Consider the following 23978-nt stretch of genomic DNA (forward strand, 5'->3'; position numbering starts at 1 on the left):
AAATTGGCATGATATATTACTACTCTTTGGAATATGCCTTTGTGTTGTACAATAAAATATAAAATTTTGGTCCTGATGAGTTCCTTAGAATTTTGAGTAAATGTCTTCAGTGTGCTCAAAACTCCACAAATAGGAGTAAGTATGTAGAAAAAGTCACTGGACAAAGAGGAATGTTTATTTTTTATGAAAGATATCTTAAACGATCTAATGCTGGGAAGAACCCAGAATTCATATCCTAAACAGTTTAGGCAATAAACTCATATGCCAGTGTTAGAAGACTTGTCAGCCTTGCATGACCTGAAAGGAAAGATCAGCCTTTTAAGACTGTCTTTAGTGGACAAAACAGCTCTGAAAGTTGTCAGCTTCTCCTCACTGAATGTACATATAGCCTGGAATGATGACACTTCTCTTACTAGCACTTTATTTATATGAGTGAATTTTTGAGATGGTAACTCTAGTCCTTATTTTTGTAAAAGTTCACCATTAATATTGAATCACCTCCCTTTTTTTTTTTTCCTTTTTTTTTTTTTCTTTTTTTTCTGATGCCCTGATTGTGCACATTGATTTTCTATTCCTACCTTCCTAGAGTAAAACACAAACTTCTTGCTGGGAGCCAGACCACCGTCCATGATAGGGCCAAGACCTTAAAATTTCTAGGTAAACTGGTCCAAGTACTTGAGTATCATGCTTCCTGCTTTTGATATTACAAAAACCTAAGCACCTCCAATGAGATAAAAATTTCACCCAGTGACGTAAAAAACACACATCAGCTGGCCAAAACAACTCTCCAGTGAGATAAGCATAATCTTTCAAAAAGGCAAAAGGAAAAACTCCATCATTGAAAGCAAGCTCTGAAACAAGATTTTATCTGGAGATGATACATGAAATAAAACCATTTAAATGTTTTTGAAGCATGAGTGTGCAATTTAGGTGTTTAATTCTGGGATGAAGTCTGAGAAGAAAGAAAAAAATCTGAAAGAATATCAACAGTGCTTGATTCATGTGATTCAGAGTGATTTAGTTCATCCTGCCAGAAATCTTGTGACTCCTCAGCTGGGTCTCTGTGACTGCCAGTGGGAGCTACTTGTTATGTTTAAAACCTAGATCTGGATTTCTTCCACCTCAGCTACTCTAGTAAGTAAGAAGTAAGTAAGATTCCAAGAGGATCCTTGGAAAACTGTTTGATTCCAGCTTATAGATGGACTGTGTCTCCTTCCTTATTTGTAAGCATCTTAATTCTGTGTGTTGCTGTTGTTTTCTACAATCAGGATTAGGGATGTTTTGTGTGCTTATTCAAATGATCAAAGTGAACAGAAGTCTGCACAGGTTCAAAGGTGTTATTTGCTTCAGAATGCAGAGGTAATATGCTGCAAACACTTTATGTATATTTGAATGAATACATGTATTGTCTACGCTGATCTTATTTTGCTTGCAGACCCCACTTTTCCTTTTTAAAGCCTCAAGACTTTGAGTCCATAATTCAGAAGTGTCAAGCTACACATGAAGGATGGTGGTTTATTAAATTTTCAAAATGCATTCCATATGCAACAGACCTACTAGAAATAGTGAGAGCAATTATTCGAAGTAAGGATCTTGTTTGTCCTGTTGAATCATGACTGTAATAGCTGCTGGCAATTGCTTTGTCTATTGGCTGTCTGAATTATTGACTGGATTAGTAGGTTGGGTGCAAATTAAGGAACACTCTTCTTTCAATATTTTTGTAAAATAACAAGTGCAATTCTCTGCTCTGGTTGTGGTCAATCCACTAAAATGTTAGGTTAAATAAAATTAAGACTTCATTTGCTGAACAGAAAAGACCAATGAAATTAATGGCTGGGTTAGATGCTTCATTTAGCCCATGTTACAAATGGAGAAAAATGAACTAATGTTAAGGTTAAAACACTGTGTCAGATTTAAGTCTCACACACTTTGTAAATTTGGAATTAGTAGACTTTCATATTGCTTTAATGGATATTTTTCCTTTGGCAGTAAACAGAATGGAGTTGTTTCAGGTTGTTTTTTTTTTTTGTTTCCTGTGAAGGATTAAAACCCATATTTCTCTATCCTGGAAGACATAAAGGCAGGAACATGTGTATTATTTAGCTGTTTCCTCAGCTTGTTTTCTGCTACCATTCTTGACATTGGAATCAATTCAGCCCATGAGAGGTTTTTGTTTTCTTCGGTTTCCAGTAAAGGAAGATATTTAAAACAGATCTAAAGTCGCTACAGTTTATTATTTAATATTAAAATACATAATAAAACAAACCAAAACAAAACAGCTCAGATGTGACCTGACAGGTTCTGTTCTCCAAGTAAATACTCATCCACAGATTGAACTGCATTTGCCACAAAAAAGAAAAAGCAGAAAAAAACAAACAAAAAAAAAGGATTTGAGGTGCTATAGCAGCTCCATTTATTCTCATCACAAAAAATGTCATATTCAACACAGTTTTTATCATTGTAGCTGAGTTACTGAGGTTATTTAACCATTAATTATGAGAATGTAGGCATGTGCAATCTCATATTGCATTGTAGCTACTGATTCATATTAATTACTTAATGGTGACTGCTGTGTCGAAATTAGTTGCTCAAGAATTTTTGCAGCTACAACAAAGATTGGGAACATTCTGAAAATCAGCTATAAATGCCATTGAAGTAGCTTCTAAAGCTGAGTTTGTGACAGCTTTGTGTCACTGGAGCCACACTAAGTAACCAAAGTGTAGCAGTAAATCTGACCTTTGATTACAAAATTTGTGTTAAACGTTTATATTGTTTCTTATCCTGCATATCTGAGCAACTTCTATGTAGTGTGAATTGCAACATCCACTTTCAGATATTTAAATGGAAAGTATTTATGACTCATTTTTATATCCATGCTTTTCTCATTTGCCTTTGCACTTTGCTTCTGAGGGATTCTGTCATCATACATTATTCTAAAGCTTGATTAGAAAATACTAAAAAAGTACATTTCAGGTGTTTTTCACCTATTATCTGAAGAGTATTTTAATACATTAAAAGAACTAATGATGCAAGACATCATGTGATATGTAGTTCATTATTAATAAGCCTAATAAACTACTATTTAGATAAAACTCAAGGAGACCATGGGAAAAAAGGAATATTACCTTTCTAATGTATATTATACTAAGAAAACATCATGAGTAAGTGGAATCATTCTTACTAGCACCATAAAGAGTAGCTATGAAGCAGACCAGAGGGAATTTATTCCCAAAGTGGTCTGGACAAGCTCTGCAACAACCCTGAAAAAAATTTTCCTAAAAAGCTAAGCCTTCCATTACAAGTAAGAGCTCTAAATATAATTCTGAAAAGTCTTAAAAATTATGAATATTATATGATTAAAAACAGATTTCATAAAAGCCTATATATTGAGCAAAACCCTAAGTAGTACCCACACATTGCTGGAAAAATTCCACCTCTAAAATCATTTGGCTTCCAGCAACATCCATGAATGCAAGCTTTAAAAAACAGTTTCATCTGCAATTGATAAATTTGCTAATGTCTCACTTTTATTATCTTTCTTCTTTTCCCAGAAAATATTTAACTATTCCACAAAGTGAAATTATTTAGCATACTAGACTATCTCAAGTTGGAATGTACCCATAAGGATTGTCAAGTCAGTTCCTTACTTCTCACAGAACTACCTAAAAATAGACTATGTGATCAAGAACATCATTCAGATGTGCCCTGAACTCTGACAGGCTTAATGTCATATCTACTTCTCTGAAGAAACAGTTCTAGTGCTCAACACCCTCTCAGTGAAGAAACTTTTCCTAATGTCCAGTCTGAACTTTCCCCAAATCAGCTTCATTCCATTTGCTCAAAGCCTGTCACTTGTCACCAGAGAGAGGAGATCAGCACCTTCTCCTCCACATCCCCTTGTGACAAAGCTGTAGGCTGCTATGAGCTCTCCCCTCAGCTGTCTCCTCCCTAAGCTGAACTAGCCAAGAGACCTCAGCTACGCTTTGTAAGTCTTGCTCTCAAAGCCTTTCACCATCTTGATCACCCTGCTCTGGACACACTCTAATAACTTTATATCCTTTTAATCCTTTATATCCTCTGTATGCCCAAAAGTGCACACACTACTCAAAGTGAGGCTGCACCAGCACAGAGTAGAACAGGAACAGTCACCTCCCTTGGCCAACTGGTGATAATTTTCTTGATGTCTTCCAGGGTGTGGTTGGCCCTTTGGGCTGCCAGGGCCCATGGCTGATTAATATTTAGCTTGCCATCAACCTAAATCTCCAGATTTCTTTCTGTAGGAGCCATTTGCATCGTCCCATTGCAGCCAGAATATCCTATAGTCTAGCTAATGAATGTTATGAAAATTATGTTAATTTAGAACAACAGAACACATCCATGCTGTATTTGAATATTTACTTGTCTCATGATGCACCAGTTAAGATGCTTAGGGTGAGTGCTTAAGAGAGCACTTTTTGTACCCTGGCTATCTTCATGTTGGAGTCCAGTAAGAAACCCTGACCTGAGACTGCTGCAGAAGCAGGTGTCAACAGGAGAAATAGGCAGAGGAATAGTTAACTGGAGGTCTTGGAATGGCTTTTCCCCTTAAGCTAGCACATACTTGTAAGCCTGTAAAAATGTCATCACTTCTGGCTCTTATTCACATAAAGAGTTGTACTGACAAACAGACATACTTTTTTGATAGGTTTAGAGTCATAAAATACAGTCAAATGACTAAAGGTGCCAATCTAATTTTTATTCTATGAATCCTTCCACAGATGAAACGTAAGGTGTTTTGGACTTTTTTTTTTAATTTATTTTGCTTCTCCCTTTATAATTCTATATATGTTCTTGTGGTTAAGCATATTCATAACATTCCTTGTAAGAGACAGAAATAAGCATACTCGATTTAGAACCGCTCGTGGAGAGATTCTGAAGTCCTCCAGTTTCCAGTTTTACTGCTAAATACTAGTTACAGTTTGCCAGGCAAAATTACAGCAAACTTACAGTGACCACATTTTATTATGTATTGCAAAGTTGGATAATATTCTTTGCCTTGTGGAAAAGTGGGTAACATAATACTTTAGGCACTACAATATAAAAGACATCAAAGAATTGAAATTATCTCAAAATAATGTAAAATATTATATCCACTCTAAATTTTGATTTCCAGGATCAGTGTTCTTCAAAGGCATTCCGCAGTTTCTTTTCTTTACGCCAGTCCCTTCTTTTAATTTTAATCTTGATATAAAAACAGTTCCTCAGCTGGATCCTCAGATCTTTCTGTTTAGTGGCCTACTGTGCATTCCCTTGAGACAATTCAGTTGCATGCAAAAGAGTTATAAAACTACTGCTGAATTTTAGATAATTTGCACATGAAAAGAGCGGGTGTAGCAGAACAATTCTCTATATTCAGGGTCGCTGGTTCCAGATCTGCTGCAGTTGGAGCTAACTTGAATGTTTTCCATTATTATATGTATACTTTTATCATATTTGAATAAGAATGTAAGATGCAAGGTAGTTGGCTATGGTCAGTGGGCAGAGTAGCTTGAGTTGACTGATGGTGAGTCAGCACTCGTTTCAGGGCTCAAAGTCACTGCCTGCTCGCTGTTTCTAATTTCATTTTCAGTAGGGAAACAATTAAAGACAGAGCCTACAGCTCTTCTCCCCACAGAAAACACACTGTTATAGCTCCCCATCACAAATCTGGCATGTACTAGGTCAGCCTTTATTTTCCATTTTTAATCCTTAGTGTTATTTCTCCTTTTCTGATTTAACATACTTGAAAAACAATAGCAGCAAAAAACCCACAAAACCTCCCAGAAAACATCCCTGAAAACAAAGAAACAAAAATATGATTCAAGTACTTGTAGATATGAAGAAATCATTGGTTTCCTTAGCAACAGAATGCAGTTCTATAATAAGAACAAGAAAGTAATTAACCCTCTAATGTGAAATAATGCTGGAAACACACACTTAAGTCTGCATGATTTTTTGGCTACTTCCCTAGCATATTAACATTTTAAATGATAAAGGCTAATCTCTGGTTAGTCATCCTGTTAAAGCAATAGGGATATTCCCTGTAACAGAGGTACATGCATTGAATGGAAAATATCCAGATTGTAGACTTTAATCTTTGGTCCTAATGGAAGCAGCTGTGTGGCCCTGTAATTTGATTATACTGTAAGATGGCTTTCTCTCCTGTTGTGCATGCAGCTATGATATGTCTTAGTAGCTGCCTGGGGAGGTGTATTGTCATATATTTGCACTCTTGGTCTCTGCTAATAGTTTTTCCTCATCCTTCGCTATGAAGCCAGGAGAATCTTGCCTTCAAATATGCATTTGGGTGTGAGTAGGCTCCTGTGAAATTAAAATCATTACAATCAGCATTTGGAAATACTTGCTTTGAAAAATGTAGCGTGATTCAGTCAAATATGTAAACATCCCCCAGCCTTTAAGAACCAGAGCAGTTTTAATGATTTCTTAGTTACTACCTCTCAGGTATTAATGAACGTCCAACCACATGGCTTGACCATGTAAATACAGTTTTTCAGACTTGGAGGTGGGTATGGTATAATCATATGATTTCAGAATTCCTATTTATCTAGGTTTTTAAACATGCTGTGTAATTTGTTACACTGCAAGCATACAAATTGAAGCTAAATATTATGAAATAATACTGAAATTAACAGTTTTTTAAAAATAAATTTTTACTGAAAGAATAGTCATCAATTATCTAAAAAACACACCACCCTCCTAAATATTATTTAGGAGTGCATGTGTATCATGTTCATTAACTTTTTGATTTCTCATTTTTTACTTTTCTAATACTTTTGGCAAAACACGGTAAACTAGCCTCCTTCAGCAATAACTGTGTAATCCAGCTAACCTCTGTGGGATCTTCTTAGCATTGACAAAAGGCAGGGTTTTACCTTCGAGCAAATTATCTTCATGGTATCCTTTTTGGCTTTGTAGGAGTTTTATACCAACAATTTAGCTGACCCCTGCTTCTTTCATGGTGCTGTGTCAAGGCTTATTAGAAAGGAAGTCAGACTTACTTCTGAAGCAGTGATAGGAGATGAAACATTTCAATGTACTCTTCACTGAGAAAATCTTTCAAAAAATTTGATCAGTCTGGTTCAAAGACACTATGTACCCCTATTTCTAAACTGTGTCTAACTGTCAATATGTCTGAGATTGCATATTAGATATGGTCAGCCTTCTGCCCTGTCTGGTTGATCAGAGCTGGTCAAGGTGAGCCTATTCAATTTCTCCTTTTTTCAGTTCTTTTTATTGTAAGAGAAAAATGCATTGTGAGGGTACAAGCTATACACAATGCTTTGTAAATATAAGCCCAAAAATTCTTAGCTTTCTCCTACATAGTCAGAGGAGACAGAATCAACTCTCAAAACTTGATTCCTTCCCTCATCTAAGAAAAAACTATAAAAAGTTTTGCTGTGGTATCTGTCATGATACGTATCATTTATAGCTTTCACATGTACTATGATGTGTATGAACATGTGCATGAGAATGTGGATGAATATGTGGAGAGTTTTTTACTACCTTCTGAAAAGTAATCTTGCTAATGAAAAGCAATCCACTTTGCAACCTGTAAGATTCAAGCCCTTTTTATTCAGACTGAAAATGTGTAAAAGTCTCTTCAATTTCCATGAAAAGGTTTCTAGTTATACTTTGTGAGTTACATCTATAGGAAATAAGGAACAGATAGAAGGAGATAAAGAGGAAATATGAATGAGAAAGAAAGAAATACTTGAAAAGGACTTACAAGAAAGATGAAGAAAGACTTTTTTTCCAAGACTTGTAGTGACAAGACAAGAAGTAATGGTTTTAAACTGAAAAAGTCTCTTTGTATTGAGCATAAGAAGGAAATATTTTATGATGAGGGTTGTAAGACACAAGAACAGATTCCCCAGAGAAATTGTAAATGTCCCATGACTGGAACTATTCAAGAGCAGATTGGACATGGCTTTGGGCACCCTGATTTAGGGAAAGATCTCCCCATCCATGGCAGGAGGATTGGACTTGATTATCTTGAATGGTTCCTTTCAATCCAAACAACTCTATTTCTGTGATGAAGTGGTGACCACAGACATAGATAACAGCTCTGAAAATATAAACTGCTATCATTTGGTTTCATAGTCAATGGACTTGCTCATCTAATATTTAAATATCTTCACTTACTGAATGACAAAACAACACTTTTCACAGAAGTCTTTTCAGGACTTACATTGAAGATCATCCCCAGAACCCTTGCCATCTCCTTGTGGATGGCACCATTTTAGCTACTTACAGTCACTTGTCTGGACACTGCTGTTACAAAATCCACACAGTGGTTACCACCATTCTTGTTTCTCATTTTTCTCAGCTCCTGGAACCACACATCAATCTGTTCCTCTAGGAGAAGCAATAGCATCTCACCTGTGTCCTCTGAACTTTCTAGTGTTTATTACCTTTAGAGTTGTCAATCCTGACAGATGGGGAAAAGATGGATATTTCAGCTGTAGTGAAAGATCAGTATTGTTCACTGAAACATCAGCTGCAGTCAGATGTTAGATTTAAGGACAGTACAGAAGTCAGTGCATTTGCTAAGAATGGCTTTGATGCTGTAGAGACAAAATAGGCTGAAAACCTAACTGAGCTCAAATGTTGATAGGCAGACAGCAAGGAAGATTGTATGATTTTACTGACAAATAAAGATGGTAAAATTTCAGTGTCTGAGATTGACACAGTAGATTCACTGCAGTATTTTACATCTACCACTTGACATTTACAGTGGAGGGATCTATAGATTTTTAAAATGTCTTCATAATGTATTAGAACTTATCAGAAGTTTCCTGAAGGGATGACAGTCAAGTAAGATGAGTATTTTAAATGCATGATATATATCATTTCCTGTCATCTTTTTTGATATGGGTTTATGACCAAATCTGAACTTCTTCTGGATTATTTAGGAGTTACATGTACATTCCAATTCTTATTTTGATCCAACCATGGTGTACTTACTGATGACACAAGACTTGAAGGTGCTCTTGACTCAAAGCACAAGAAGTGATGACATTTAACAAGAACGAGATTTAACTAGATATGAAGCTACATTTCCTCAACAGGGAGGTGATTGAACAGGCTGGTTAATACTCCCACAAAACACTTAACAAAGTGCTGTAGCTTTTGGTCAGTACTGAAATTGTCAGACAGTTGCACTAGATGATCATTGTTGGTTCCTTACAGTAACAAATATCCTCCCCTGCTCTCCCCTTCCCTTTCAATTCTACTTTCAGTATGATTTAAACCAAAATATAGGGTATTCCAGTGCTACTTCTGATAAGGGTTTGAATTGTATGTATCAGACAATTAGACAACCTTCATGAGTGTGTCAGTTTGCAGGGGAGAGTATGCAACAGCAAATGGCAAGGAATTTTTAAAGCATCCCAGCTTGCAAGACTGGCTTCAAGTGGGTAAGATAGGGGACCTATGCCTGGAGGGGTGATATATAATCACAGATGATCCCTTTGGTTACTGTAGAGCTATAGTTAGTATATTTTTATTAACTCCAAGTGGCAGAAATCTCACAAACACTAAAAGGGATAAATGTCAAGTTTAAAACTGTAACAAGTACCCCTGACTTAAAAGTAAAAACCTGATCCACTGAAGTAGCACAATCAGAATAAAAGTCAACACTAATAAAAACATATTTAATTCAAGTGGCACTCACTTCATGACACTTTATTCAGTCTAATATCAATTCTTAACAATGTATCTCTAGGTCATTTTTTCAGTTCACTTTCTTGCCACGTGCATGCTAAAATTGTAAATCTATTTGAAGAATTACTGATGAAACAATTTTAAGGGATAATATTAATTATAGCTAATAATTCAATGATGAAATATTTCAATTCAGTGTCAAACTTATATTTTATTTTATTTTATTTTATTTTATTTTATTTTATTTTATTTTATTTTATTTTATTTTATTTTATTTTATTTTATTTACTTTTCTTCTTTACCTAAATGTGATTTTTTTAAAAAAGGATGATTTTCTGATACAATTTGAGGTTATCCAATAATGTAGAAAATAGAAGAATAGCAGTAGGAGTGAAAACAAACCTATCACAACAGAATGAAAATCACATTATAAAGAGTAACATATAGTCAACATAACTGCACTGGTTTGTAAGAAAGTTAAACATTCTTTGTAGTACTTATGAAATTTTAAATGACTGAACATCGCTCTTTCTCCAAATCCATCAAAAAAGAGAAAACAAGATGAAAACAAGAAAGATAAAAACATGAAGAAAGCAAGCATATTTACCTCAGCTGAAACAGATAAACTGTCTACATGTCAACCGAACACTACAAAAACCAGAACTGATATTTGACTTTCCGTGCATGACCCTTGGGGATCATGAAAAATTTATCCTTTAAGAACCAGTAATGACCTGACAAAAAAAATTTGAAGCCTTATGCCCAGTGCATAGCAAAGGAACATTTTTTCTGACTTTTGTCTTTTATTCCTTTTGACATAAACATTTCCTTCTTCCTGTTCAAATCTTTTTACAGTATTATTTAAAACAGCAAAAGGAAATGAGTTCAGTCTCAAAGAAAGTAATGCTTTCTTTGCATCTTACCAGCCTAAACTCATCATACTTTCTTCTTGCCAGCTGTTTATGGGAGATTAAATGTGATCGTGTTTTTGGACTATCTCATAAAAATCGTCATAAAAGTAAGGGTGATAGTGAATTATCTGTGTCATTATCTTCTCCTCAAGAGTATATTAAGAATATAGATTAAGCCATCCATTCTTCAGAGGTGGGTTTGTTTTGTTTTGTTTTGTTTTAGGGTTTTTGTTTGTTTGTTGTTGTGATAAGGATCTGGGTGACAGAAGGATCTGACAACTGAGAAACAGTTACAGTTACTGGGATTCCTGAAAGCAGCAGGAAAGGCAGAGGAACACTAGAGAGAATTTGTGAAAGTTTAGAGGGATACTGTTAAAAGAGTATTGGGAAAAAATATTGAAAAATACTTATCTTAGTTCTTCTGTGACCCATCAGCTTGTTCTCTTTTTTCCAGTGAAATAACTTGTGCAAAATGATTCCAAGAGGAAATTACGTAATCATAAAAAAAAATGACAGAAAGTGGGTAACATCACTATGGCTATATGCCTAGTGTAGCTTATATCTCTATTTTAGGTGACCCAGGAATATTTCCCGTTTCATATGTTTCCATTTCATAGGTTTCCATTTAATGCAGATCTCTGCCTTGGTGTAAGAGTCAGACCTGGAAGATTTCAGCCTTCTCACCCTCAAAATCATTCTCATAGAAAGGAAATTCTGGAGACTTCAGTCTTTATTTGGAATACCAGAGGATACCAGAGAACAGAAATCCCAGGTCCCAGAGACTAATGGGAAAATACAGAGCAAGGTGGATGTACCAAGGTGGGTGGGAAAGAATCTGGTCAGGGACCTTCAGTATTTCTTAAGTACATGCATAAATCCATGGGCCCTAACAGAATGCATCCACAAGCTCAGAGAAAGTTGCCAGATGACATTGCAAAGCCACTCTTGATAATACTTGATCAATCATGGTGATTGGAAGACATGATAGACTGGAAGAAAGCAAATTACATTTATTTCTTATAAAAGGGCAAGAAGGAGGACACAGGGAACTGCAAATAAGTTAGCTGCATGTTGATCCTTGGGAAGATGATGGAGAATTGAATCCTGGAAACCATTTACATGCACATGAAAGAAAAAAAAATCATTAGAAGTAGTCAATATGGATTAAAGTAGGGGAAGACATGTTTGACAAACATAATTAACTTCTCTGAAGAAATGACTGGCCTGGTAGATAAAGGGAGAAGAGTGGATTTTATCTGACTGGACTTGAGTAGGGTCTTAGAGATTGTCTTATTGTCTTCATAAGGTTCTCCTAAACAATGCATTTAAGAATGAGTAGAGGTGAGGTAGACTGACAACATTACAACACGGCCCAGAAGATGGTGATTGGTGGTAGGAAGTTCAGTTGGAAATCTCAAACAGCCATGTATTCCAGGAGTAGATACTGGGTGCAACTGTTTTCAACACAGGGTAATAGCATGAATCATAGAACCGTTTGTGTTGGAAAAGACCTTCAAAGATCATCTGTTTCAACTACCCCACCATTGGGAAGGACCTCTTGCACTATATCAGGGTGCCCAAACTCTTGTCCATTCAGCCCCTGAGCACTTCCAATGACAGAGCATGGACATGTTCTCTGGACATCCTGTCTCATCACCCTTGTAAAAACTTTCCTTCTTAGGTTCAATCTATTCTCTTTCACCTTCAAACAATTTCTCCTTGCATAGGTCCTGGAAAAAAAGTGCTTTTCCATCTTTTTTTTATAAGCCCTCTCTAAGTATTGCAAGGCACTAATAAGGCCTTCGCAGTGCCTTTTTGTCTCTTGTCTGAACAACCCCAGTTCTCTCAGTGTTTCTTTGTAGGAGAAGTATTCCAGTACTCTATTTGGACCCACTCTAACAGACCCATGTTTTTCTTTAGAGCTGAATGCAAGACCAATGGTGAGGTGTCACAGGAGCAGAGTAGAGGTGAAAAATTGTCGCGGTGCTTTGAAAGCCTGTTGCTTTCCGCCGGGCCAGCTCGTGCACCACGGCACAGTAAAGAAGGGTCAACCTGCAGCAGGCTGAGCAGGATTGATCCCTGTGGGTTCTTGTGCCACCAAGAGAGGTTCTCTCGTTCCTCCCCAGGGCTTTCCAAGCGTGCAGAAGCAAGAAGAGAGGGTCCAGACGCAGCGAGAACAGGAACGGGTTTATTAACACAACCAGGAACCAGACGATCTGAACCCAGAACAAAGCTGTGCAGCAACTTTTAAGGGACTAGAATAGGGGCGGGGAAAGGGGTGTCTCCTTTCCTCTAGACAAATCAAATGCTATCTCTGGGGAGCGCAGGGGAGGAGTTGGGGAACCGGGACTAATCAGGAGGAGTTGGGAGGAGTAACTCAAGGCGGGAAAGGGGATTGACAGTTAACTGAGGTGCTAAACATAGAACAGGCTGTAGGTAACTCAGCAGGGAGTCTGAATATCAATTAGGGAGGAGGGGGTACAGAGAAGGGGAAATACAGGGAACTAAACCTGTACAAACGTGATATAATTAAACCTTAATACAACCTTCTTACTAACATTTCCACATGTCTATTTTCCACCCACAATAGTAAACCACTCTAAAATCCTTTTCTACTTCCCCTATCTCAGTTTCCTCCCTCCTTAATCCTTCTATCAGCGCCCTCAGCTACAACTCCAAATAACCTTTCAAGATTCTTCTCCTTCGTCTGTCCACCATCCATCTTGGCACGAACTCTCTAGATCACTTACTAAGTCCTTCATATAGTCTCTGTCTTAACTTTCCTCAAACAAGGTTCATAAAAGGTCCAACACAGCTCATAATCACAAACGCACACCACCACATCTCCCCCTTTCTTTTTAAATAAAATGCAGCAGTTCTTTCATCTCCAAAGTCTGGTGTGCTGAGGATCCATCCGGATTTCTGATCTCGGATAAGCTTCCACAAACCAAGGCTGCTGAGTAGGCCATTTCTCTCTCGGCAAGCTTTGAACTTCTTCCACAGCAATTTCGAGTTCAGCTGCCAGGTCATCTTCATCAGCAGGGCCTTCCTCAGCATCCTCAAATTCTTCTGTTATCTCAACCCGGTGGACCTCAGTCTTTTTGGGAGACATGGAGGTGGAAATCAAATTTAACATCATCCTCCTGATGATCCCGAACCCTAATATTGAAACTAGAACAATGAACACAATTAAAAGAATTGTCTTAACAACCGAAGTAGCCCACCCAGACACACCCCAGCCCTTAAACAAATTGCTGATCCAGTCTCCTGTTTCTTGACGGATCTGTCCCACCATATCTTCTAGCCGCTTGATTGCCTCTCGCGTTCCCTTGGCTCTCGATGTTAAGTTGAAACAGCACAAGCCATCGAATTCCTCACAGGAGTGCCCATGCAAGAGCAAGAGGTAGTCGATGGCTGCGCGATTCTGAAGAGTTGCCTGCCTTGTTATTTCCTCATCTCTCAGGAGGTTGGATAGGGCCCTAGAAGTTAAACGGGATTGTTTCGCTACCCAACACTCCAAATGGCCTAATTCCCCGAGGGCCTTTGCAATTGCGACCCACGGTGCGAAAACAGTGATTGCGACTCCTTTAGATCGACTCCAATGAATAATTTCTTCGTCGCAATCGTCCGCCAATTTTTTAAGAGAGTAGTCTTCTCTCTTCCTTCTAGAGTGTACCAATTGGTGTGCACCATTTGTAGAATTTTGCTTGACCCAATCTAAAATTTGCGTTTTGTTGGGTGAGAACAATCCGAGGGTCCCAAAGGTGCACGGGCCTCCGGAGAGGTGAGAGGGGATGCCTGCCCATGCGTGGTCTCCACAGATCAAAAATGTTCCCTTGGGAAGGTGACGGGGATGGGCAAAGACTTGGGCGGACTTGGGGTAGGGAGCTGGAGGGTAACTAAAAGACACAGCGTTGCACCAATGGGTATTAAAATGGGCTTTGGAGGAAACAAAATGACGGTGGTGACGCTGAACATGATCATTACGAATATGAAAACAAGATGCTGCTTTAGCAGAGCCTAGGAGCTCAAGCTCCTGGGGCTCATTTTCTAATTTCGGGAGGCTCTTAAAATAATTGTACCACGCAATGATGTAACGGTCGTGCTTTAGGTCATACTCCATCTTTGCAGCTTCTTGTCTGAGTTTTTGAGCATAACCTAAAAGCAACTTGGGCATTTCTCGGTCTTTAAATGGGATCCCCACAAGGCAGGATGCCAAGGGATTGGAGGCACTCGTTTGGCTCAGACAAATGTGGTCCTGGCCGAGTGACTTGGCCAGGACGGCCCACACGTTCTCCTGGGGCTGGGGGACGATCCAGGCTTGATTCAGCACGAGGAGACTGGCAAGTATAATGATGTCGAAGATGATTTTCATGGTTGGGGTGGTTGGGTTGACCTGTAACAAACTTTATAAAAACAACTCATCAGTACAACATACTTCCGACTGAAAGGGCATCTCTTCCCACTGAAAATTCCCTTTTTCATCTGGGTCGCTGGGACTCCGCCGCTTTCGGCGGAGGGCCGCTGACGTGACCTGTGGCCTTTCATTGTCTCCCTTTCTAACCTTCCCCTCAATGTATGGCTTCACCCACTTTGAGGGGATCCACTTTGGCCCAGCATTAGTGAGGACGCAGGCGTACCCGCGCCCCCACGTCAAAAGCCTCCGTGGCCCCTCTACTTTCCCAGTCTCTGGTGTCTTAACTACAACCCAAGGGGTCCGTTCTTCAATGGTCCAATCTTTACTGCCGTTGAAATGCCTGACCACTGGCGGATTAGGGTGCTCAAACGAGCAATTTAAAAAATTTATCACATACAGAGCTCTCGCCAATCTAATTGCCGGATTTTCCGCCTTGAGGACTGGCCTTTGTTGTGAGAGAACCCTCTTTATGTTTTGGTGGGTTCTTTCCACGATTGCCTGACCCGTGGGGGAGTAAGGGATGCCAGTTTTATGACTCACTCCCCATCGCTGCAGGAAAGCTCCAAATTCCTTGGAGGTGTACGCTGGCCCATTATCTGTTTTAACTTCCTTGGGGATGCCCATGAAAGAGAAGGCCTGAATAAGGTGTTGAATTACATGAGAGGCCTTCTCCCCTGCGTGGGCAGAGGCATAGGTCGCACCCGAGAAAGTATCCACTGACACGTGCACATACCGGAGCTTTCCAAATTGGGCTATATGTGTAACGTCTGTTTGCCAAATTTCGCAGCTCCCCAAGCCGCGAGGATTGACTCCGGCGTGCAGTGTTGGCACACAGTGGGACTGGCAGGAGGGGCACGCTGCCACAATCGCTTTCGCCTGCTGACGTGTGATATGAAATCGCCGCACCAATCCTGGGGCGTTTTGGTGAAAGAGGGCATGGCTGAGCTGTGCCTGATTAAACACATCCGGCAGTGGGGCTTCCGTTGCTGGGGCAGCTAGAGCGTCTGCTCTCTTGTTGCCCTCAGCAACGAATCCCGGCAAATCAGTGTGTGACCTCGTGTGCATCACATAATAAGGTTGCTCTCGGTGGGACACCAATTTAATCAATTTCGAGAGCTGCTCATAGAGCTTTTCGTTAGAGACCTGCTGTAGGATTGCCTGATCTGCCCTGGATACTACCCCCGCGACATACGCGGAGTCGGTCACAATATTTATGGGTCCGGGGAACCTCTCAAACGCTCTGACGACTGCGGCCAACTCAGCAACTTGAGGTGATCCCTCAACGATCTCAACATCAGCGTCCCACTGCTGAGTTTCGGGGTCCTCCCAGGTCATTACTGACTTGTGGGAGCCCCCGGACGCGTCCGTGAAAACGGTCAGAGCTTTGAGAGGAACTGGGCTCCGGACATTCTTCAGAGCCAATTTAAAATCTATATCCGCATTGAATAATTTGTGGGCCGGCTTATGAATCGAAATTTGGCCCGTAAAAGAATCCAAGGCGAATTGTAATGCTTCATTTGTCTGAAGCAGGTTCTCTAACATTGGTTTAGTTAATTGGCCCGATGTCAATTTTATAGGAATGTGAATGAACACGAAATCACAACCGGCCAATTCGCAGACGCGGGACCGCGCCTTGCGAATCAACTCAGCCATCACCTCTTGCGGCTTCGTCAATCTCTTGGGCCGTTGATGGCTGAGAAAGACCCATTCTATGATGAGAAGTGGATCTCCTCTGCCCTGGCCCTTGGCGTGTGATGTCTTGTGTGAGTCCCACTGAAAAATGACCCCGTACAAGTGTGGTAACTTACCCAGGATGATGAACCGAAAAGGTAAGTTAGGGTCATAACGGTGTGCCTGGCGTGATGTCAACGCCTCTTGTACTTTCTCGAGTGCCTCCTTTGCCTCTGTGGTAAGCGCCCTGGGAGAACACAGCTCCTCTCCCCCTTTCAATAAATTGAAAAGGGGTGCTAGGTCTTCTGTCGAGAGACCCAGCCAGGGCCTTATCCAATTCAATTCCCCGCAGAGACGATGGGCATCCGCAAGGGTCCGGACTGATGTCCGGATTTCCAATTTTTGGGGGACAATTGTCCTTCTCCCGATCTCAAGGCCCAGGTACTTCCAAGGGGGCATCCGTTGAATCTTCTCTTCTTGAAGCTCGAACCCTGCACTGACTAACAAATCTGTTACTTGGGTGAGCAATCGTTCAAGTTCATGGGTTGTCGGAGCACAAATGAGGATATCATCCATGTAGTGATGGATGATACCCCCCTCCGCGGCTGCGCGCACTGGGTGCAGCAAGGAAGAGACATACAACTGGCACATCACTGGGGAGTTCTTCATTCCTTGGGGAAGAACTCTCCAGTGATATCTCCTCCTTGGGGCCTCTCTGTTGATCGTAGGAACAGAGAAGGCAAAACGCGGCGCGTCATCCGGATGGAGGGGAATTTGAAAGAAACAGTCTTTGATGTCAATGACCGCCAATTGCCAATTTCGGGGGAGCATGGAGGGGGACGGCATCCCTGGTTGAAGAGACCCCATATCCTCAATGACTTCATTAATTTTGCGAAGGTCGTGGAGGAGGCGCCAACGTCTTTTGTCACTCTTTTGAATGACAAAAACGGGCGAGTTCCAGGGGGAGTTAGTTTCCACTAAGTTCCCCTTCTGGAGCTGCTCCGCCACGAGCTCCTCGAGCGCCTTTAATTTGTTTTTTGGTAGCGGCCACTGATCGATCCAAACCGGAGAATCCGTTTTCCAATTGAGTTTGAGGATCGGGCGCTCCTCAGTGACCGCCAGGCAAAAACCCTGTGGAGGGTCGGGTATGCTAATTGTGACCCCCCACTGTTGCATGAGGTCTCGTCCAAGCAGGGGCCGCTCATACTTGCAAACAAAAGGGCGTACATAAGCCAATTGCCCTTTTGGCCCCGTAAATTTGACCATGCTCTTTGACCTTTTCGCCGATTGGAAACCCCCAACTCCAGAAATATTCGCGGGCGCGTCCTCCAAAGCCCAATGTGACGGCCATTCCCGAGTGGGAATGATCGTCACATCTGCACCCGTGTCAAACAACAGTCCTTTATCAATCGACTCATCCCCTAACGACATTGTGCACGGTATAATGGGTTTCTGGGTTGTGACTCTGTGCACCGTGCACACAGTGATGTTCCCCCTTTCTTCCGGGTAACCTTCATATAAGTTGGGGTCTGTGATTTGAATGGCCTGTGCCATTACCTGTCCTGCTGGAAAAAATGTCGGGGGGTGAGTCGAGCGCAGCCAAATCCTGATTCCCCTGAGACCAGCCTCGATGATCCCGGGGAATACCTCGATCTCATGCGGAGTCAGCTTGCAGTCTCCGACCACCATGAACTTACCTTGTGATTTCAACGGCCAATCCGTTAAGTCAGTCAATTCAACGTCAGTAATTTTCCAGGCCTCGTTTGTCAGGTGGATCGAGTGGACCAATCGAAGCCTAAAAGGGTTAAAAAAGGAGACAGTTGTCACATCCGGTGCATTCTCCCCCCTTTCGGAGTGAGGGACAAACCAGTTGGTGTTCGTCAGCAAATCCCATTGACCCCTAAAAACGGCTGCTGCGTGATGTTTCTGACCCGCCCCGTTGGGGTCTTCGCGCCGGGCGGGCCCGCACTCCCCTCCTAGTTTTTTTGATTTGGCCCAGACGCCTCTTGCTGATTCTTTGCGTGCGCCAACGCATTGTGTGGACAGTCTTTGACGAAGTGCCCTCTGTCACCGCAAATCAGACACCTCATCTCTTTAAAGGATGTTTTGGGCGTCAATGACTTCCGGAAAGGCGGTCGCTGCTGCATGCCGGTCTCAGCGACGTGCACCTTCTTCTGTGCTGGTTTGCAGGTGGGAGGTGTTTGCTGCTGAATGAACGGAACCTTTTGCTGGCAAACCTGCAACATGGTCTGGAGCGTCCTAGGTGGTTCTGGGGGGAGACTTAAAATTGCCTGACGGCACACATTATTAGAGTTAACAAATACCATCTCTTCTAATATCCTTCTCCTGGCCCCCCCATCTTTCACTTGAATCTCCAGAGCCCGTGAGAGCTTATCAACAAAATCGACAAAAGGCTCTTCCTCCCCCTGTTTGATGTTAGTGAATGGGGGAAGAGGGGCACGCGGCTGGAGTGTAAAGAAGGCTTTGCATGCGAGTTCTTTTAATTTTGAAAGGGCCGATTCCGGGATCAAAGCTGCTTGAACCTGTGGGGACTGGTAAGGTCCTTCTCCCCCCAGCAACTCGACAGAGAGGGGATTTCCCTCTTCATCTATTGCTGGGAGTGGCCAATGAGGCAACTCTTCCTGCAGTGCTTGCTTAAATGCTGCAAGCCATAATTCAAATTCGGCATTTGTCATTAAACACAAAAATATCTGTTTTAAATCCGCAGGAAGGGTTGTTGCATTGGCCAAATCTGCCTGGAGGAGGCCGCGGAAATAGGGACTCTCCCTGCCAAATTCGCTGTGCGCCTTGCATAGATCTCTAATTAAGTTTTGATTAAACGGTTGCCAATTAGGTTTGGTGTCACCCCCGCGAGTCCTGCGGTAAGTAACTGGCGCAGCTGTTAGGCACATTTCCGCATTTTCTCCGCTATTGTCTTCCGGTCCTCCAGCGTGGGAACCGGAAGAGGTAGCGTGGGAAAATTTACTAAAAGATGGCTTCCTTCCTGGGCGGGGAGAAGGGCTTGACTCCGCCCCTGAGGCGGGCCAACCAGAGGGAGTGGGAGGAGCAGCTCCGTGGGAAGGGGGAGGGACATAAGAAAAATCCGAGGGAGGAGACACAGGGTAAGTGGGAGGGATTTGGGGAGGAGCAATAGGTGGTACCGGAGGAGGGGCAAAGGGGTTGGTCATGGGAGGGACCCAAGTGAAAAAGGGGTTGGACTGGTAAGAAGGGGCAGGGTCAATGAAGGGGTTGAGCTTAGGGGGAGGGGGACGAGGAGGAGGGGTAGGGGAACGGCGCGAACAGCCGCCATTTTGTGAGCTGTCGGCGCCATTTTGTGGCACCTCTGGCTCACACAGACTAAATCGAACACGAGGTTTCAAACTGGGAGAACGGGGGATAGGACAGCATCTGCGAGCTGCTTGTCCAGGGCAGCCCGCAGAATCCTCAGCAGTCCGGACAAGACTGCTGAGGCTAGGGGTTCGGGAATTCTGAAGTGAGCCCGAGCTGGCAGACTTGAAGTCTGCGGCTCGCTTCAGAATTCCCTTTCTGGGGGTAGAGGGACTGGGACTAGGGGTGCGGGAAACTGGGGTCGAAGGGCGAGGTGGCTTTTTCTGGGCTTCTAAATTTTCTGCAATATTTTTAAGCTTCACAATTAAAAACATAAAATTTTGGGGGTCTTTTAACTCCGAATCTATTGCTTTTCTTTCCACTGCAGCCCAAAATCGTGGATTTTTCACCATCTCTTCTGAGGTGTTACTATATGTTAGAAAAAGCCACCTTACCAATCGCTTTAAAACTGCTTTTTTAAACGGAACCTTATTTTCTACTAACACTTTAACACAAAAATAATAAACTCCCTTCTGTGTGGTAGAGAGCGCGGCACCCATTGCGCAGATTGAATTTACCACACCTTCCTAAGGTTCGAAAAACGAAAGACAAACTGAGATACAACCAACCGCGACTTAAACGCTGCCCCCCAATGCGCTCTCTAGCACCACAAACCCTGACAGCGCGCGGCTTTTGCCCGCAATACACACCTTTTCCCTGCTTGCCAGGGAGCCACAGAACAAAACAAACGCGAACAGAAAAAACTAAAGAACCACCTGAGCACGACCAAACAACTGAGGACCCGGACAAAAGCGTCCGTCCCTCAGCCCCCGCGCGGGTATCCAAATGAGCCTCTCCCTGTGGTCAGGGGAGAAAGCAAAATCCGTGCCCCCGATGGCGAGTGCCTACCTTAAACCTTAGGGAAGCTTCTGCCCTCCAAAGACCTCACCGAGAGCGCGTCCGACGAGGCTGTCTCCGGACTCCACGAGGAGCGCTGCCCGAGGGCCTGCTCCGACTCGTGGCGGTGTGGCTGCCCTGGATCCTGTTCAAGGCGTCCGCGCCTGGTGCGGATGCCTCCAATCCGGACGAGGTCCAATCGGGGAAGAGATTAGAGAACTCCTGGGAGTCCAAAAATCTCTCTTCGATGGCCCACGTCTGGGCGCCACCCTATGTCGCGGTGCTTTGAAAGCCTGTTGCTTTCCGCCGGGCCAGCTCGTGCACCACGGCACAGTAAAGAAGGGTCAACCTGCAGCAGGCTGAGCAGGATTGATCCCTGTGGGTTCTTGTGCCACCAAGAGAGGTTCTCTCGTTCCTCCCCAGGGCTTTCCAAGCGTGCAGAAGCAAGAAGAGAGGGTCCAGACGCAGCGAGAACAGGAACGGGTTTATTAACACAACCAGGAACCAGACGATCTGAACCCAGAACAAAGCTGTGCAGCAACTTTTAAGGGACTAGAATAGGGGCGGGGAAAGGGGTGTCTCCTTTCCTCTAGACAAATCAAATGCTATCTCTGGGGAGCGCAGGGGAGGAGTTGGGGAACCGGGACTAATCAGGAGGAGTTGGGAGGAGTAACTCAAGGCGGGAAAGGGGATTGACAGTTAACTGAGGTGCTAAACATAGAACAGGCTGTAGGTAACTCAGCAGGGAGTCTGAATATCAATTAGGGAGGAGGGGGTACAGAGAAGGGGAAATACAGGGAACTAAACCTGTACAAACGTGATATAATTAAACCTTAATACAACCTTCTTACTAACATTTCCACATGTCTATTTTCCACCCACAATAGTAAACCACTCTAAAATCCTTTTCTACTTCCCCTATCTCAGTTTCCTCCCTCCTTAATCCTTCTATCAGCGCCCTCAGCTACAACTCCAAATAACCTTTCAAGATTCTTCTCCTTCGTCTGTCCACCATCCATCTTGGCACGAACTCTCTAGATCACTTACTAAGTCCTTCATATAGTCTCTGTCTTAACTTTCCTCAAACAAGGTTCATAAAAGGTCCAACACAGCTCATAATCACAAACGCACACCACCACAAAAAATCACTTTCTTCATACTGCTGGAAACACTTTGTGTTATACAGCATATGTTATGACTGAATTTCTGGACTGTCAGAACTCATTGCTGACTCATGTCCAATTTCTCATTCACGAGGAGCTCCAAGCTCTTCTGCACAGGACTGCTCTCAATCCACTCATCCTGTAGTTTGTATTCATCTCCCTCAACACGACTGACTGAATCACTTAGCATGGTGTTTTCATGGATAAAGAAAGTTAAAACTCTTTTTACTAGTGGCATATTAAGAGATGTAAATATGTATTCTACAAGTTTCATTTTGAGCTGTAAGTAAGTATGTTTTTAAGTAGTTCTTATGGTTCTGTGCAGTTACAAGTTGTTATCGTTGTAATGTTGTTAAATTGTTTGTTAGCTAGTGTTGCTATGTATAGTTTCAGATGGATAGAGAACCTCTGAGCAGTTATAGTTCTAAGATTATGTCAATAGTGACAAATTTGCCAGGAATAGATACCAAAGAAGGACGGGACCATCTCTTCAAGTAACTCAAGGATTAAAACCTACAGCCTTCATTGGTGAATACAACCGACCAATCAAGTCATGGCAGGATGAAATGATTGGTGTAGAGAGCACCCCGATAAAGACCAATGGGAGCTGAGGAAATGCACCAATGACACGTAGGATCCAAAATGGACCAATCACTGAGGAGGCTGAATCTATAAAAGAGACTGGCCACCCTCAGAAGGTGCTTCTCCCTCAGGAGCGGATGGCTGTGAGGAGTGGCCTGTACATATGTATTGGTATTGCTCTGCCTTGCTGTGAGAGGCTGGGATTATCTCAGCCTCCAGTTCCTGTAGCTGTTTTGTATCAATAAATGATTGGCCTTTTATTTTTACCACCTCTCGATTTCCCTCCTCGTTTTTGATACATTTGTAACAGTGTCACATGCAAACTTGCTGGAGGTGCACTCAGGCCCACTGTTATATCATTGGTTAAGATATTAAGTAGTATTGCTCCCAGGACAGACCTCTGAGGGACACCACTGGTTGCTGCTTTCCACTTCAGACATTCAGCCGCTGAGAGTAACATTTGATACAACCATACAGCCAATTCTTTATCCATCAAAATCCTATCTCTTCAAATGAACAGCAAGAGTTTTTAGGGGATAATTTCAAAGGCCTTACATAAATCCAGGTACATGACATGCATAACTCTTCCCTTGTCACTGATACAGTCCCTCCATCATAGACTGCCACTAGATTAATCAGGCATGATTTGCCCTTGATGAAGTTGTGTTGGCTGTCTCTAAATAATTCCCTGCTTTTGGTTTTTGGGGGGTTTTGTTTGTTTGTTTGATTGGTTGGTTGGTTTTGGTTTTGGTTTTGGTTTTTTGGGGGTATTTTGCCTATGCACATCAAACCCACTTTTTTAATAAGAGCGCAACTGGGCACTGATACAGATTGTGCAGGGATGTTATGCAGTCTCCTTTCTTAGAGATATTGTTCAAAAGCCATCTGGAAATGATCCTGGGAAACAGGGTCTAGGTAGCTGTCCTTGCACAGAGAGGTTAGATAGACCTGATGACTCCCAGAAATCCCTTCCAGCTTCAGCCATCCTGTGATCCTATGAGGTTAAGATCTTACAGTATCTGCTATGATTTGTTGTGAAGACAAGGAGGATGAGGAGAAAGGACATATAATTCAGGCTTACCTGAAAGGAAGGTCTAGATACAACCAAAAAAAAAAAAAAAAAAAAAAAAAAAAAAAAAAAAAAAAAAAGTATTAAAAAGGTTGATGCATTAAAAAGAATGAGTGCTTTTCTTTCATATCAAAATTCTTTTTCTCCAAAGATTGCTTTCATAACTTGATCTATAAAGTTGAAAATACCTGTAAATGTCACAGTAAAAACATCAATTTCCTTCAATATTAGATTTTAAA

The 23978-nt window shown here is 42.0% G+C and overlaps 1 protein-coding gene across 1 annotated transcript; it reads right to left on the minus strand.

The window, feature by feature from the left end:
- Window positions 1-12592: 12592 nt before the first annotated feature.
- On the minus strand, window positions 12593-19021 carry LOC134548648 (uncharacterized). Its single transcript, XM_063393545.1, has 2 exons — window positions 18399-19021; window positions 12593-15019 (listed from the first exon to the last, which is right to left on the minus strand). Exon 2 carries the CDS (start codon window positions 14986-14988, stop codon window positions 13495-13497), a length of 1494 nt encoding a protein of 497 aa, XP_063249615.1. The 5' UTR covers window positions 14989-15019; window positions 18399-19021; the 3' UTR covers window positions 12593-13494.
- Between the last annotated feature and the right edge of the window lie 4957 nt (window positions 19022-23978).

This window comes from Prinia subflava, chromosome 3 (assembly GCF_021018805.1).
Source record: "Prinia subflava isolate CZ2003 ecotype Zambia chromosome 3, Cam_Psub_1.2, whole genome shotgun sequence".
Taxonomy (NCBI): Eukaryota; Metazoa; Chordata; class Aves; order Passeriformes; family Cisticolidae; genus Prinia; species Prinia subflava.